The sequence below is a fragment of the Equus przewalskii genome, chromosome 1 (genome assembly GCF_037783145.1).
Source record: "Equus przewalskii isolate Varuska chromosome 1, EquPr2, whole genome shotgun sequence".
In the NCBI taxonomy this organism is placed as follows: Eukaryota; Metazoa; Chordata; class Mammalia; order Perissodactyla; family Equidae; genus Equus; species Equus przewalskii.
In genome coordinates, this window is record NC_091831.1 from 131,744,070 (window position 1) to 131,758,174 (window position 14,105).

General features: G+C 46.1%; 1 protein-coding gene across 3 annotated transcripts in view; it reads left to right on the plus strand.

The window, feature by feature from the left end:
* Positions 1 to 1,807: 1,807 nt before the first annotated feature.
* ANXA2 (annexin A2) overlaps positions 1,808 to 14,105 on the plus strand; it is a 42,240-nt gene continuing 29,942 nt past the window's right edge. Inside the window, exons 1-2 of one of the 3 annotated variants that reach the window (XM_070578693.1) lie at positions 1,808 to 1,923; positions 12,497 to 12,555. In XM_070578693.1, the coding sequence (XP_070434794.1) occupies positions 12,508 to 12,555 (48 nt within the window). In that variant the 5' untranslated portion in view covers positions 1,808 to 1,923; positions 12,497 to 12,507. Of the gene's footprint in view, positions 1,924 to 4,091; positions 9,530 to 9,781; positions 12,556 to 14,105 lie in introns of those variants that run through there. The other 2 variants (XM_070578683.1, XM_070578672.1) reach the window with 2 other exon arrangements.

The following is a 14,105-nucleotide window of genomic DNA, read 5'->3' on the forward strand; positions in this document are numbered from 1 at the left end:
AGCCAGGGGGGAGAAAGAAAGAATGGAAAAAGAGAATCTTTGCAGTAAGAGATTCAAAACTTCTCTTTTACTAGTAGAATTGGCCCCAAATTCCTCAGAAAAAGCAAACCATGACTTATAATAGCTCCATTTTTATGAGACCATCAGTGTAAGGTTCTGGAGCATGGAGCAAACTCTGGCTATTGCACAGATCTGTATGTTTGGATTTGCTGGATGCCCAAGATAAGCAAAAACATTCTTTTGGAAACTTAGTAGCTTTTATGTATTCCACATGCTTCGAATTAAATCTTGTCTTCTGCAGAGGGCCTACCACAGCACAACTAGGAGTAAGAGGCTGTGCAACCTGCCCTGAGAAGAGAAGGGAGGCGGAATCCTGTCCACCTTTATTGACTGCCTGTGTTCCCCTTCTGTTCCAAAATGATCAGGGCAATAGGCAGATGAGCACGATTGCTGGCTGTAAGGCTTTCAGCCTAAATTGGAGAGCCATAAATGTAAATCAGAAATTGCATCAAAAGAGTTGTCTTATTCTCTAATTGTCCTTCTGATGGGGCCTACCGTGTATCATTCCCGGTGAAGGAACAGGATGACAGTGAGCTCTGGGTTGAGTGTGCCCAGGCTCCATTTGTGGCCCCGACTTTGCAGCTAACTGGTTAGGTGACCGTGAGCATGGCAACGAATGTCTTTCGGCCTTGCTATCATTTTCTGATTCCCAAGAGTGAAATGACGCTCAACTGGAATTCAAAATGGACATTAAAGATGGGAGATTAAAACACACAAGCAACAAGACTAGGAGAAAGAGCTGCATGAAGCGGGTGTGAAAGGAAGGAATTCAAAGACGCAGCGAGAGGTCTTGGGATTCTTAGCAAAACATTCCTGCTAGTTTGAGGTGCAATTCAGCATTCGCGCAGTCACACACAAAAACATGTTTGCTATTACATGTTGCCACTGTGGCTCGTGGAAGGAGAGCAGGGAAGAAAAGCGAGAAAGTGAGCAAAACTAAGCAACGGAGCTGGCTAGGAGGCTGCGAAAAAACGGCAGTTAGGAAAGAAGGAAGGGAGGAAACTTCTTTGTTGGAACTCGAGGTTCAAAGCCACCGGCCCCACCCAGCCCGCGACGGCCTGTCACGAGGACGCGCAGAGCTCCCAACTCGCAAGGAGAGCGGCTGAGCAGAGCGCGCTCGGGAAAAGGGCGCCTCCCGGGGCGGGCGCGGGGTGGATCTGGGCTCCTAGCCTCGGCCTCCCACCCCCTCCCCGACCCTGGCTCCGGGCCCCCCTGCGCGCTCGGAGGCCGAGGCAGGCCAGTCTTTGCAGGGCAGGAGCCGGCCCATCGCCCTCCCCGCGCTCCTCCCGGGAACTGCCGGTCAGAGGTTAAGCTAATATGTTTGCAGACGGTAACGAGGAACTGGATGCCAACGGCCCCAGCTCAGGGGAATCACGATTTATGTTTCTTGGAACCATTCTCCCTTCCCTTGCATCGATGCCTTTAAAAAAGTGACTTAACCAAGCTCAGAGTCTGCTAAAGTCTTGCTAATTTGTTAACCTAAGCCAGAGCTGGGAACTCGACGTGGCGCTCAAGAAGGAAATGGAGGGAGGGAGGGAGGACGAAACGAGGCCGGTAATGGGTCTCGAGGAGGCCTCGGCGACGCTTTCAGGGAGGGCAGGGCCGTGGGCGAGGGGCCGCTCCCGCGTGGCGCGGCTCGGGGAACGTTCCAGGGCGAGGCCACCCCTGCGGGCGAGCGGGCCGGGGAGGGTGAGTCACCCCGACTCGGGGTGGGAGCCGGCAAGGGAAGGGGGAGGCGGGGCGGGGCGAGGCGGGGCGGGCCTCGCCTGCACAGCGAGGATGTGGCGGCTATAAAAGCCCCACCCAGGCCAACGGGCTCCGCTCTGCATCTGGGACGCTCGCAGCCCACGGCGTCCGGCCCAGGTAAGCGGGCACGTCCCCCGCCCGCTATGGCCCCGGGCCGCCGGCTAGCGGGGCGCGGAGAGGAGCGCAGGGGACGGCCTTGCAAAGAGCAGCTCGGGCAAGCGGAGCCGGGGGGCCGGCCGGGGGAGGGGGCAGGAGGGAGGGTCGGCACCAGGTTTCTACAGGGAGGGGGCGCAGTGGCAAGGTGGTCTGGGGAGGAGTGAAGGGAGCCGGGTGCGCCCCGGCTTGGGGGGTGCAGGGCAGAGGGAGGGGGTCGGGCATCCCCCCCAAGTGCTTGCAGGAAGCCCGGCGAGACGGCGCAGGGGCGGGGAGCTGAGGGAGGCCCCGCATTCCAGACGCGCCGGGCTGGCAGGGTGTGGCCGCCTGGGGAGCCGCGGGTTCCAGGAGGCGCAGTCTTCGTGGGCATTTCCCTCCAAGTTTAACCAAAGCGTTACGGCCATCTAGAAAGGAGTCCCCGTCTGTTCCAAGTTACTTTACTTGAAACAAACGCGCATTTGTGGAACTTGTACAGACCAGCAGGAGGGAAACAGTAGGGGAGTAGGAGGGGTGGGCGTTTTTAGTAGCAACCCCTCTCCCCAGTAAAACAAAACAAAACGGAAAAAACCTCGGCTCATTGTCCAGCGTCAAGATTATCTTGTAGGAGAGCGACTTCTGATTTCTGTTTATCTGGAGAGTTTCCCACTTGGTTGACCACTTTTGCATCAGGAAAGTAGTGTCCCTCGTGGTTCTGTGGGGAGGGTTGTCACTGTTGCTCGAGATGATGCGACAGAGACTCAGGGACCGAGGGTACAGAAAAGGGCGTGGCCCCCTGAGTTGCTCCTTGCGGCTTTGTGAGGTGGGTTCCAGCGCCTGGTGGGGAGGGCTGCATTCCATCAGCTGACTGTTGAGAGGGTAGGAGGCGGCTATCAATTTCCTTATCTATGAAGACGGTTTAAGGATGCCCATTCTTACCTACGCCCTCATAGGGGGGTTATCGAAAATCTCAAAAAACATGTTCATTCAAAAATAAATATGCTAAGCACATTGAAAACATTAAGTGCCGCTCGAATGCAGAGTGTCATTATTTTTGTGTTAAGATTTGCCGTTTTAAAGCTACGGGTGCTCTGAATCTCTGTGTCAAAGAGCAGTGGCCTCTTGGGTGCACCTTGAGTCTTTAGCAAGAATCACAAGGTCCTGGAGTCCCGGGTTCTGGGCCCCTGAGCTCACTGACTCTACTGATGGATTCTGTCCAAAAGTGTCTGCTACTGTGACTGCCTGCAACTTGGTGGTTTGTAATGGAGAATGCACTCTCCCACTGAAACAATGTTATAGAAGAGGCCTAGGTTCCCAGGCTAGCCCAGAAACCCCTACTTAACATGCACTATATCAAAGTACATGCCTAATTTGGGGGTAGGGGTTATGGGGAGAAGGAAAAGTGGGACGGTGAGGGAGGGTATGTGAGTAGGAAGAGTAAATCACTGAAATATTTTTCTGGAACTTTTCTTAGTTTTAGGACTGGCCATGATTAAATTATTCTAATTGGAAAATGAGATCGTTGCTCCCCTCTCCACTTTTCTCTGCCTTCCCTGCCTCCTTAGAGACCCTCTCCCCTGACATATTGCAGACGCTGTCCAGGCTTGCCAGTTCTGCATTCCCTCCACCTCCCCATTTCAGTGTACTTAACCCAGCTAGAGACTAGCAAATTCAATCAGTATTCATTCATATTCAACATTAGGAGTGGCTGGTGGTCCTAAAATTGTCAGTAACCCAGAGGAGTTTTTTAAAAAACAAGAAAACTTTGTTAACCTGAACAGTTCTGTAATTTATCGAATTCAAGGCTGTGGAATCAAGGAGCCACATAATATAATATTCAGGCCATGTGAAGGAAGATTTTTGATGAGGCCAGGTTCAGAGGCCAACTCGAAGAGATGTCTTTGTGGTCAGTGGTCTGAAGACATCCCCCCTTAGCACTTTCCTCCCTTTTTCTAAGTCCAGCTATTATCTCAAAGCTTCAGGAGTTTTCTCTGAAAGTATCCATTGCATCTGCAGCGGGAGGGTGTGACCGTCAATGTGTACTTCTTTAGTTGGGCGTTTATGATTTGGAGACGGCTGGATTTTGTCATTCCCCATAGTGCCAAGTGGCCTGCCCGTGGTAATTGTCCAGGAAATATTGCTGACTCACTAGCTTTGGTCAAGAGCTTGGTCTTGGATTGGCGGCTCCATATTTAACATCCTGTGTCTTTGAGCTTTTAAAGTACCGTATTGATTGACGTTATGCCGGCAGTGGTGGCCATTAGTTTCCTGACTTATTTCTGGTTTAAGTAGTTTTCCTGGTGAGGTAGATATCCTTCTATAATTGCTATTGATTTTGAGGGCTCTCGGCTCTTGCTGCACTGCCTGGCCTAGAATCTGGCACTAACACACTGTCATGGGCCTTTGTTCTCGTTGCTTGTGCTGGGCTGTGGGCTGCTGAGCCATTTTCCATTAAGTGGGGGCGGGTGTGTCACAAAAGGAACCCCAGGCTCTCCTGCACTGCCTTTAACATCCACTCATGCCACAGTATTTATTAAGCACCTACTTTGTTCTGTTCACAGGGATAGGCACTGGGGATACAGCAGTGAACAACAGACCCCCCCCCCCAAAAAAGAAAAAAATACCCCTGCTCTTTAGACTTTAAATCTAGTGGGGAGAAAAAGAAAATAGACAAAATGAGTGAACTGTGTGGACAGTAATTGAATTTTGAACTTTACGTTTTCCCAAATCGATAGTAGTTTCCGAATCTGCCTGGCTGGGGCTCCTTTCCCCTTTAATCCGGCTGTTCCCCAAACCTGATCATCGTAGTCAACTTGCCTTAGGAAAAGTGTTTAAAGTTATCATGACATAACCAGCATCCCGATTTGATTGTGAGGATTAAATAGAAATGGAATGCTCCTCTTTTTTTGCACATGGAAATCCACCTCCCTCATTTTCCTTGGTGCCACACCCTATTCTAGTTGTAGGCCGCATCAGAGGAAATTCCAGTCCTTTAAAAAAATTCTTTCCGCCCGTTCACTGTCTGCTATATTTTCCCTTCTCCTGTTGGCAGAGGCAGTCCCCATTTTCTTTGTTGGGGAGCAGGTCAGCAGAGGGGGTCAGCGGATGCCCAGTCTTGTTCTTCTGGGGGGGTTCCACTGAGATCACCGCCAAATCTCCCATTTAGGGTGCACCCTGAAGCTTTTAAACCTGAGCTCAGTCTTGTCAGAGAGAAGTCAATAGCGTCCAAGTGCTCTGAGTTCTAATCCCAGCCTTGATGTGGAAAGTTCTGACTCAGGGGAGCAGCTGTGACATGGAATCCTTGCTCTCTGTCTCCCTGCCACACCCAGTCTCCACACTCACAGTCAGAGGAAATTGGAGTCCCAAGGCAACTTGTAACTCCTTCCTCCTTGCTGCCTCCTTCCTTGCCATGAGGAGATGTTGGCTTGGTTTCCATGTGGTCCTGTGGGCAGAGCTGGGACCCCAGGCCCTGGCAGTGCAGAGGGGGCGTGCTGGGCTGGGGAGAGGATGGGCTGCATGTCAGGATGAGAAAGGCTGGAGTGCTCTGCCAGGCTTTGCAAAGATTTGCAGAGGCTGGGAATTTAAGCCTCCAGCTCTGAATGTATGGAACTGGAACCCTTTTGAGATGTTCAGTCTGAGAGAGAAAGAAAATGGAAGGAAGAGAGTGTATTGGAAACGAAGAGAAAAAAGACATAATATGGAAAAACCCAGTGTGTGTAAACCATCCAAAATGTGATTGAACGCCTGTAGTGTGCTGGGCCCTGTGCTCAGACTTATGAGGAAACAAGAATGAATAAGACAGAACCCCGTAGGCGGATAGACCGGAAGAAGGCCTTTATACACTGAACTCTGATATTTCACAGACACACAGGGAGACGGGAGCACAGAGCAGGCAGAGGTGCAGGAGGAAAGGTAACATCATTTTTTGTATTCTGAAGTGTCATGAGGATGTCAGCTGGTCCAGATTGGGTGTTCCCAGTGGAGGGAACTTGAGAGCTGGGTTTGGAGGTAGCGGGACAGTGCTGAATGTATTTGGAGAAGAATTACCAGTCCAATCTGACTGGTGCAGGGTGTGCTTTTGTGTGTGTGTGTGTGTGTGTGTGACATACATATGTGTGTGTGCGCGCGCGCATGCGCACGTGTGCTTGCATGTGGGTTTATTTATGGAAAGATCAATGAGGACCAGAATGTATTAATCTTGAATGCTGAGTTTAGACTTTTTGCTGTGGGCAGCAGGGCTCCGTTGGAAATATAGTCTGTGTGCCATAAAACACTGAAATTGAGTTATAGATGTGAAGGCCTTGATTTCCCAATCCTGAAGGTGCTTCCTGCCAGGTGACATCATTCTTACCAGCTCTTTCCACCCACTCCAACCCCGTATCAGGAGACTGACAGAGAGCAAGAGACACAACATGTCTGTAGGTAGCAAGCAAATACTGCTTCAGATCAGGCAGTGAAAGCGACAAGCCAGAGCAAGTGCTGTCATGTCCATCCTGCTCAGTTTGATCAAGGACGCTGGGCAGAATTCCAGGATTTCTGGGGAATGACTTGGCCCTGTGACTCAGGCATTAATCAAGACCATAAAACCGAGGGGGAAAGTCTGTGCTTTCAAGAAGGTTCTGTTAAATAAAAATGTTTTGGGGGATGGGCGTGGAGAGTGGAGTACAATGGGAACTCTACACCTACCCCAACTTGTGTATTTTTTTCCCTTCCGGTTTAAAATTCCAGTCTTATCCTTTAGACTCAGGTCCGTGCACAGTAAGGGCTTTGGTGAGGAAACCCAACCCTCCACGCTCCCACCTCCCCCATTTTTGCTTTAAAAGTCCTCATTTGTATCATCCAGTCCCTGATTGATTCATCGTGGTTGCTAGGGATGTGTTTTGTGGTGACCCATCAACACGTTTAAACTGCAAAGTGGGTGTGTCCACGAAACTGCTAGATTTTACTCATATTCGGCTAAGCCCACCAGCCCTGTTGCAACCTGTTTTTGTTTGTTTGTTTGTTTGTGGGCTTTCTGGAGCTGGTTTTTCTTAATTCATTTCGGTAGAACTTGTTTTTACTATTTCAAGGATTGACTTTTAGGTTAACTTTTTTTGTTTCAAACTTTTTGCAAACGTTGTTTCACTCTTCTTTTTGGGGAGAAGTTAAAGCTATTTCACTTGTACTATTTTTGTTGTGACTATGTGTAGGAAGGGAAACAATAAAATACTAAAAAATCCATAGGGTTTTAAAAAAAGGTCAAACCCTCTTAAATTATCTTTAAGATAGTCCGTATGTTAAATGTAAATTACTTGTTTTTCAGCCCACACAGATTTCATTAACTTGTCAAGCTTTGCACTCTAGGTGCTAGTTTTGTAGGCAGGCAATTAATAGTCTTATTTATTAATATTTTCAAGGCCAGAGGGAACTGTTCTGTTCCCTTCATTAGGGTGGGGCTGAATGAGTCTGTTCCCACCCCAGTGGTGGATTATTTCAAACTAGTTTGAAGTGTACTTCCCTGGTTATTGTCTTAAAGAAAAATCTTTCCCTGATAAAGGGCTATTCTAACGATCTTGTCTAGTCACCCAGCCCTTCTGTGGGAATGGAAGGTACTGACGTGTGGAGGTACTCATCAGCAGACTGAATTTGCTGATTTTTTTTTCTTTTTTGCAAGTTGAAGCCTGTTGGAGATCTGGGTGAGGTTGCAGCTTTGGGAAGAGCGATGCAGGTGCCATTTTCATGTTCTCTAGAGGAGTCGGCTGGAAAAGGAGTGCTCGTTCTGCTTGTAATGCACTTAGGAATTTTCCCCTGTGATGAGGCGGAATTGTCTCATATGGCGCGTAGACTTCATTTTATTCTCATTCAAAGCAGTAGGTACATTGAGGCCCATCTATTGTTTTTAGTAAAAAAATTCAGCCTCCAGAGCAAATGTTGTGAACAGATACTATGAGTATTGGGAACAAATCACTCTGGCTTTTGGTTAACTAGGGTTTCCTTAGCCAAACTTAAATTTGCACCATTCAGAAACTTATATTTTAGGTCCCCCACAGCGCACCACGTTAGATGTGGCTTGTTTTTTGTTTTTTTTAAAGATTTTTATTTTTTTCCTTCCCAAAGCCCCCTGGTACATAGCTGTATATTCTTAGTTGTGGGTCCTTCTCGTTGTGGCATGTGGGACGCCACCTCAGCATGGCCTGATGAATGGTGCCATGTCCACGCCCAGGATCTGAACTGGCGAAACCCTGGGCTGCCAAAGCAGAGCGCGAGAACTTAAGCACTCGGCCACTGGGCCAGCCCCATAGACGTGGCCTGTTTTAACCCTGTCCTTTCCCCCTCCCCTTCCAGTCCCGTCTATTGTGTCATGTCCCCCTCCACCTTCCACATTCTCCCCCACCCCCATCCCTCCCAGCTCCTCAGGCTTTCTCTGGCTGGAAGCTTCCAGAGTGATTGCTCTTCTCAAGTTGGTTAATACCTCACTGTTAAGCCCTTGGCTGAACTCAGCTCGAGGTGCTTTTATCTTTCTCTCGCTTCTTAATCTCTTGGAATGAAGAATTTGTGGTGAAGGTGAAAGGGCACTGGCCCAAGAGTCCCAGGGCCAGCTTCAGGCCCTGCCACTGCTGCTCATTAGCTGACTGACCTGGGCTGGTCTCCCAGGTGTCTCCCAGTGGCAGGAAGGGAAGAGAGCTCGGAGTTCCCTCGGGGCTGGAGTCTGCAGGTGGAGTCTGCAGTTCGTAGTTTTGTGTGTGTCTTGCAGCCCTTGATGCAGTGCAGGCTGTGTGTGCCTGGTAGGGATTGTTGATGGATTCCCTGGATGTTACCAGGGTTTGTAACCTGCAGTAGCCCTGCCTTTCCTTTTCCGCTTTCAAGGGTAGCAGCACGCTGACATATTCTCATTAATCAAATGTGCTATATTAAGCTAATGTTTTAACAGCCATTATGAGTGGCAAAGCTATTTCTTCTAGAGACTCATCAATCGTCCGCAGAATGACTTTGCATTGCCAGGGAATCAGATGTAGTGAAGAAATGAGGGCCATATTTTATTTCTAAAGTGAAAATGTGTTTGCCATTAAGCTTGCATGGAATAGGAAATATTTACGTGGATACAAAAGGCACTTGGGTGGAGTAATAGCGGGCTTCATGGTTATTGCTTTGTGGTGGTTGTGACGTTTTTGCTTTTTCTGCAGAATGATTGTAAATAATATAAATGCTAATTAGGCAAAATTGCAACTCATTGTTTCTAAAAGTTTATTTAGCAGCTAGAATGTGCAAAGGCCCTCTTAAATCTGTGGGGAAATTGGGTCGATGGGGGAGATGAGGTGAAACATACTCCCTGCTGCCTTGAATTGTACTTATGCATTTGCCATTTGAATGCTTGGTATGTGGCAAGAGCTCAGGGCCCTTTAGCTGAGTGAATAAATCTAGTGGCATCAAAAAGTGCTTCTGGCACTGAAAGGTGGGAGAGAGCACTGAGTAATGGGGGCTGCAGCCACCCCATTAGCGCCAGTGCCAAAGTATTGGTGACTTGAGGAATGGGCAGGGTCTCTATAAGTAGAAGAAGAGGAGAGGGGAAGGAGATGGGCGGAGAGAACACGAATTGAGGTGCTGTGCATTAAAGGTGTGTTTGGGGGGGCTGGCCCCGTGGCCGAGTGGTTAAGTTCGCGCGCTCCGCTGCAGGCGGCCCAGTGTTTCATCAGTTCGAATCCTGGGCGCGGACATGGCACTGCTCATCAGACCACGCTGAGGCAGCGTCCCACATGCCACAACTAGAAGAACCCACAACAAAGAATACACAACTATGTACTGGGGGGCTTTGGGGAGAAAAAGGAAAAAATAAAATCTTTAAAAAAAAAAAAAAAAAAAAATAAAGGTGTGTTTGGGGAGAAGCAAGTAACGATTTGACTCAAGTCCCCTTGGGGAGTAGGTAGAGGACGCTGGGGCTGGGTTCCCATCCAATCTCTGAGAGCTGGACTGAGCTGAAATAAGAGAACACCACTGTTTTTGTTTTGGCATTTTTATGTGTTAACCGTTTGCAATGGGGACTAGAATTCTGTGGGGCAGCTGACAAGAGTCTACCCCTCCCTGCAGACCGAGTCCAGTTCTGGCCAGGCGCCAGGGGTGATAGTCAGGGCCAGGACTGGGGTGGCCAGTGTCCTGGGAAATTCCTCTTTGTTTTGGTGATGCCCAGGCTGAAGGATACTGATAGGACCCTCTGGAATGTTTCTTGGGTGAAGTTGGAGATATCTTCTTTATCAAGGCAGACTCAAACTTGTCTGTCTTGACAAGAAATCTCGAACTTACTCTTCACCTTACCAAGCTCCTACAAAGGTTTTTGGACTAGGATTGGACTGTGGCATCATGAGATGCTCTAGACCATTGCTGCCCAATACAAACACAATGTGAGCTGCATATGGAATTGTAAATTTTCTAGTAGCCACATTAAAAAAAAGTATAAGAAACATGTGAAATTAAATTTAAATAATGTATTATATATAACCCAATATACCCAACACGTCATAACTACAATATATAATCAATATAAAAATTATTGAGAGCCTTTACATCCTTCTCCTCATATGAAGTCTTCAAAATCCAGTGTGTACTTGACCCTTACAGCACATCTCCCTTTGACCTTGACACTTTTCAAATGCTTGACAGCCGCATGTGGCTGATGGCTGCTGTATTGGACAATTCAGCCACAGAGCAAGACTTTAAAAAAAAAATAGATTTTATTTTGACGGGCAGTTTTAGGTTCACAGAAAAATTGAGTGGAAAGTACAGAGTTCCCATATATTCCCAGCCCCATACACACACAACTTCGCTCACTGTCAACATCCCCCCCCAGAATGGTACATTTGTTATAGCTGATGAAGCTACATTGACACATCACTACCCCAAGTCCTCAGTTCCCATTAGGGTTCTCTCTTGGTGGGATACAGTCTATGGGTTTGAAAATGTATAGTGTGTATCCACCATCATGGTATCATACAGAATGGTTTTCTGGTCCTAAAAATCCTCTCTGCTCTGCTTCTTCATCCCTCCTTCCTTCCCCTCTAATCCTTGGCGACCACTGATCCTTTTACTGTCTCCATAGTTTTGTCTTTTCCAGAAGGTCATGTAGTTGGAATCACACAGTATGTGGCCTTTTCAAACTGGCTTCTTTCACTTGGTAATAAGCTTATAAGGTTCTTCCATGTCTGTTCCTGGCTTGATAGCTCATTTCGTTTTAGGCCTGAGTAATATTCCATTGTCTGGATGTACCACAGTTTATTTATGGAGGAAGACTTTTTACAAATCAGGATTCTATTCCAGCAGTGGGACCTATTGGGGGAGGGTCTGAGAGTTGGGGGAATTGGAATAATTGATTTTCTCTTTGCCGTGCTTAAAAAGCTTCTGTGGGCAGTGAGAAGAGAGAGGAGCGGTCTAGGAGAGAGCTCAGGATGGAAATCTTGCAGAAATACATCATAACTACAAATAAAGGGAAATTTTCTTTTGTTATATCCCCCACCTCCACCCCGCAGAGAGCCTGCAATCTGCTTAGTCCTAAGCCTTCCGATAAATTGGCAAGTGTCTATGTCGAATACTCCCTCCAAGCCAGTTTTGTGAAAATATTTAGACTAAGCAAACTGTTGGGAGAGAAGGAAAAGCTGAATTTGCATGGGCATAATTTCCTTGATCAAAGAATATTAAGCAAAAAGAGATCAAAGCAGGGGTTGCTGCAATTCAAATGTCGCTCCCACTGTTTCGGGATGCAGCTCTGCTCTATTCTCTTTATTTTTGGGATCTGCTGCTCAATGACCTGTCTGGTCTCAGTTGAGATAAATTTCCTGCCAATTGAGCACTCTTTATTGGCAGGGGTTGGTGTATAGTTCCGAGAACTGTGTGATTGCAAAGCTGGAAAGCCAATTCATCAGGCTATAGTGTCACCGCCTGATTAAGTGTATTAATTGGAAGATGACTTCATTTCAGCCATTTTGAATCTTAAATACAAGGATCAGTCTTTCATGGAATGAGTTAATGTCGGAAAATCTGTCCACTGTCTTTCATAAAGTTTAATATTTTCTAAGCATCGGTGAGCTAAGAAAACAATTAGGGATAGTAATAAAGGGTTCCAATTAGGAATTGGCCAGCACGAAAATGCTGTTCATTCCAGTTCATACCCATGGTTTTCGGGCCCTTTCAATATGTGAAATTACTGGTGAGAAATACAGAAGTGGTGGCTGGTTTGACAAGCTTATCATTTTTTATACGAACTGGAAGACTTAGTTTTATCCTGTTGGGACAAGTTGCATCAGCCGTGGGAGCATTTTGTTTTTGTATTCACAAATCAGTCTCCCCAGGTTCTGTTTAAACAAAACAAGAGAAAGACTGACTTGTTCTGTAGTTCCTCGCAAACCCAAGGCAAACCATCTCCCAGCTTTAATTTTCCCAATCATAAGATGGGAATTGCATCTATTTGCAAAAATTACTCTAATATCCTCAGATGAAATGGTCCAAGAAGTAGAGATTAGTATAATGAATCACTGTGCTTCGGGGAAAAGGAAAGCCTCTTTATAAAGACTCTTTTTGTCCTTTTTTTCCCCAGCTTCTATCAAAATGTCTACTGTTCACGAAATTCTGTGCAAGCTCAGCTTGGAGGGTGATGTAAGTATATCATTTTCACTTTGTGTAATTTTTGCAAATTGGACATCTCTCTGGATAACTGTGCTGCTCCTTTTCCTTGTACATCTAGGAAAATGAGGACCAAATTCAGATAATCATTCCCCCCTTGGTCCCCTCCCCCTGCCCATTATTTCAGCTGTTCCTGGTAGTTCGATGTGAAAGAAATGTATAGCACTAGAAACTTTAGCATTACATTACAATTGGATGGGCATTAGTGACACTGGAGTGGCTGGAATTTTATCCAGCTATAGACTTAAGCATGTCCGTAATAGTAATTGTTATGACAACACATGACTTTTAATGTCATTCCCTGGTATTTTATTAATGGTTAACCTAAGCTACAGCCATATTGATAACCAGGTGGTTATCCCACCAAGGACTTATATCTTTTTTTAAAAAAATTTAGTACCTGGGAAAGCTTTTCTCCAAAAGAGCTAGGATGTTTGTTCATTTTGCTTTTTTTGAAACTAAATAATGAAAGTATTATAATTCATCGTTTCCTTTTTTGCTTTGGCTATCAGGGAGCTCAGAATTATATTTAATTGTCTTTCACAGGAAATATGCGAACCTGGAAATTCTGATGCAGTTGCTTCTTTGTTTTAGAGTTAAAAAATTTTAAACTATATGTGAAATTAGAAGTCATTGCAAGTACTTTTAGAATGAAGTAGAATATAAACTGGAGATATGTAAAATATCTAATAATACAGTACATCTTTCAGGTCATCTTGGCAGAAATGGCTTTTATGAAAACTCAGCAGTGACATTGGTTTGTAGGTGTATCTTGCAGATACTTCAAAATATGCTCTCATTGGAATTAAAATACAAAGAAGCACTCATAAGTGGGTTGACAGCAAGTTGGCTCATGTGGTACAGAACCACCTGTATCATCTCTGGTACTCGCCATCAAAATGTTCAGATAGATGACGTCTGTGCAAGCACGGGTTGTATGCAGTATAAAGCCTATATATTTTTAATCTTTCCTCTTGGACTTGTGCACAGTGTTGTTGCCAACGAGACAAGCTGCATGTTGGGGTCCAGACAAGTCCAAGAGCTAAATAATTTTTTCTTTAAAGGATCTGATCATTAGATTGTTTTTAGTCTCAGTTTTCATAAGAAAGCTTTTCTTAAGAAAGAGGGCCTTTGAAGTTACTCTCATGTGATGCATTTCTCTGTGTGGAGAGATGGGACTGGAATAGAAAATGTCATGTATTCCCCAATATTTTGAGGGAGGAGAAAAATCGCTTTTCCCTCAATAATTTGATTTTCAGACAAGTGGATTTTATAGGTGATATATTGATTTATCCATTTAACCTTTGTTTCCAGAGATACTATAAAATTATGCAAAACTTTTCCCACCTTACAATTGTTTTTGCAACAAGATGACATAGCGCCTGGTCAGTGAAGCCGTATGTGATAGGGCTCAAGGAGGAGACTGCCCGCCTTTGTAAATAATTGATGGCATTGTTAACAAATATTTTTCCTTAGATTTCCAACCACATTTTGTAGCCACCATAGGAGATATTGCAAGTATT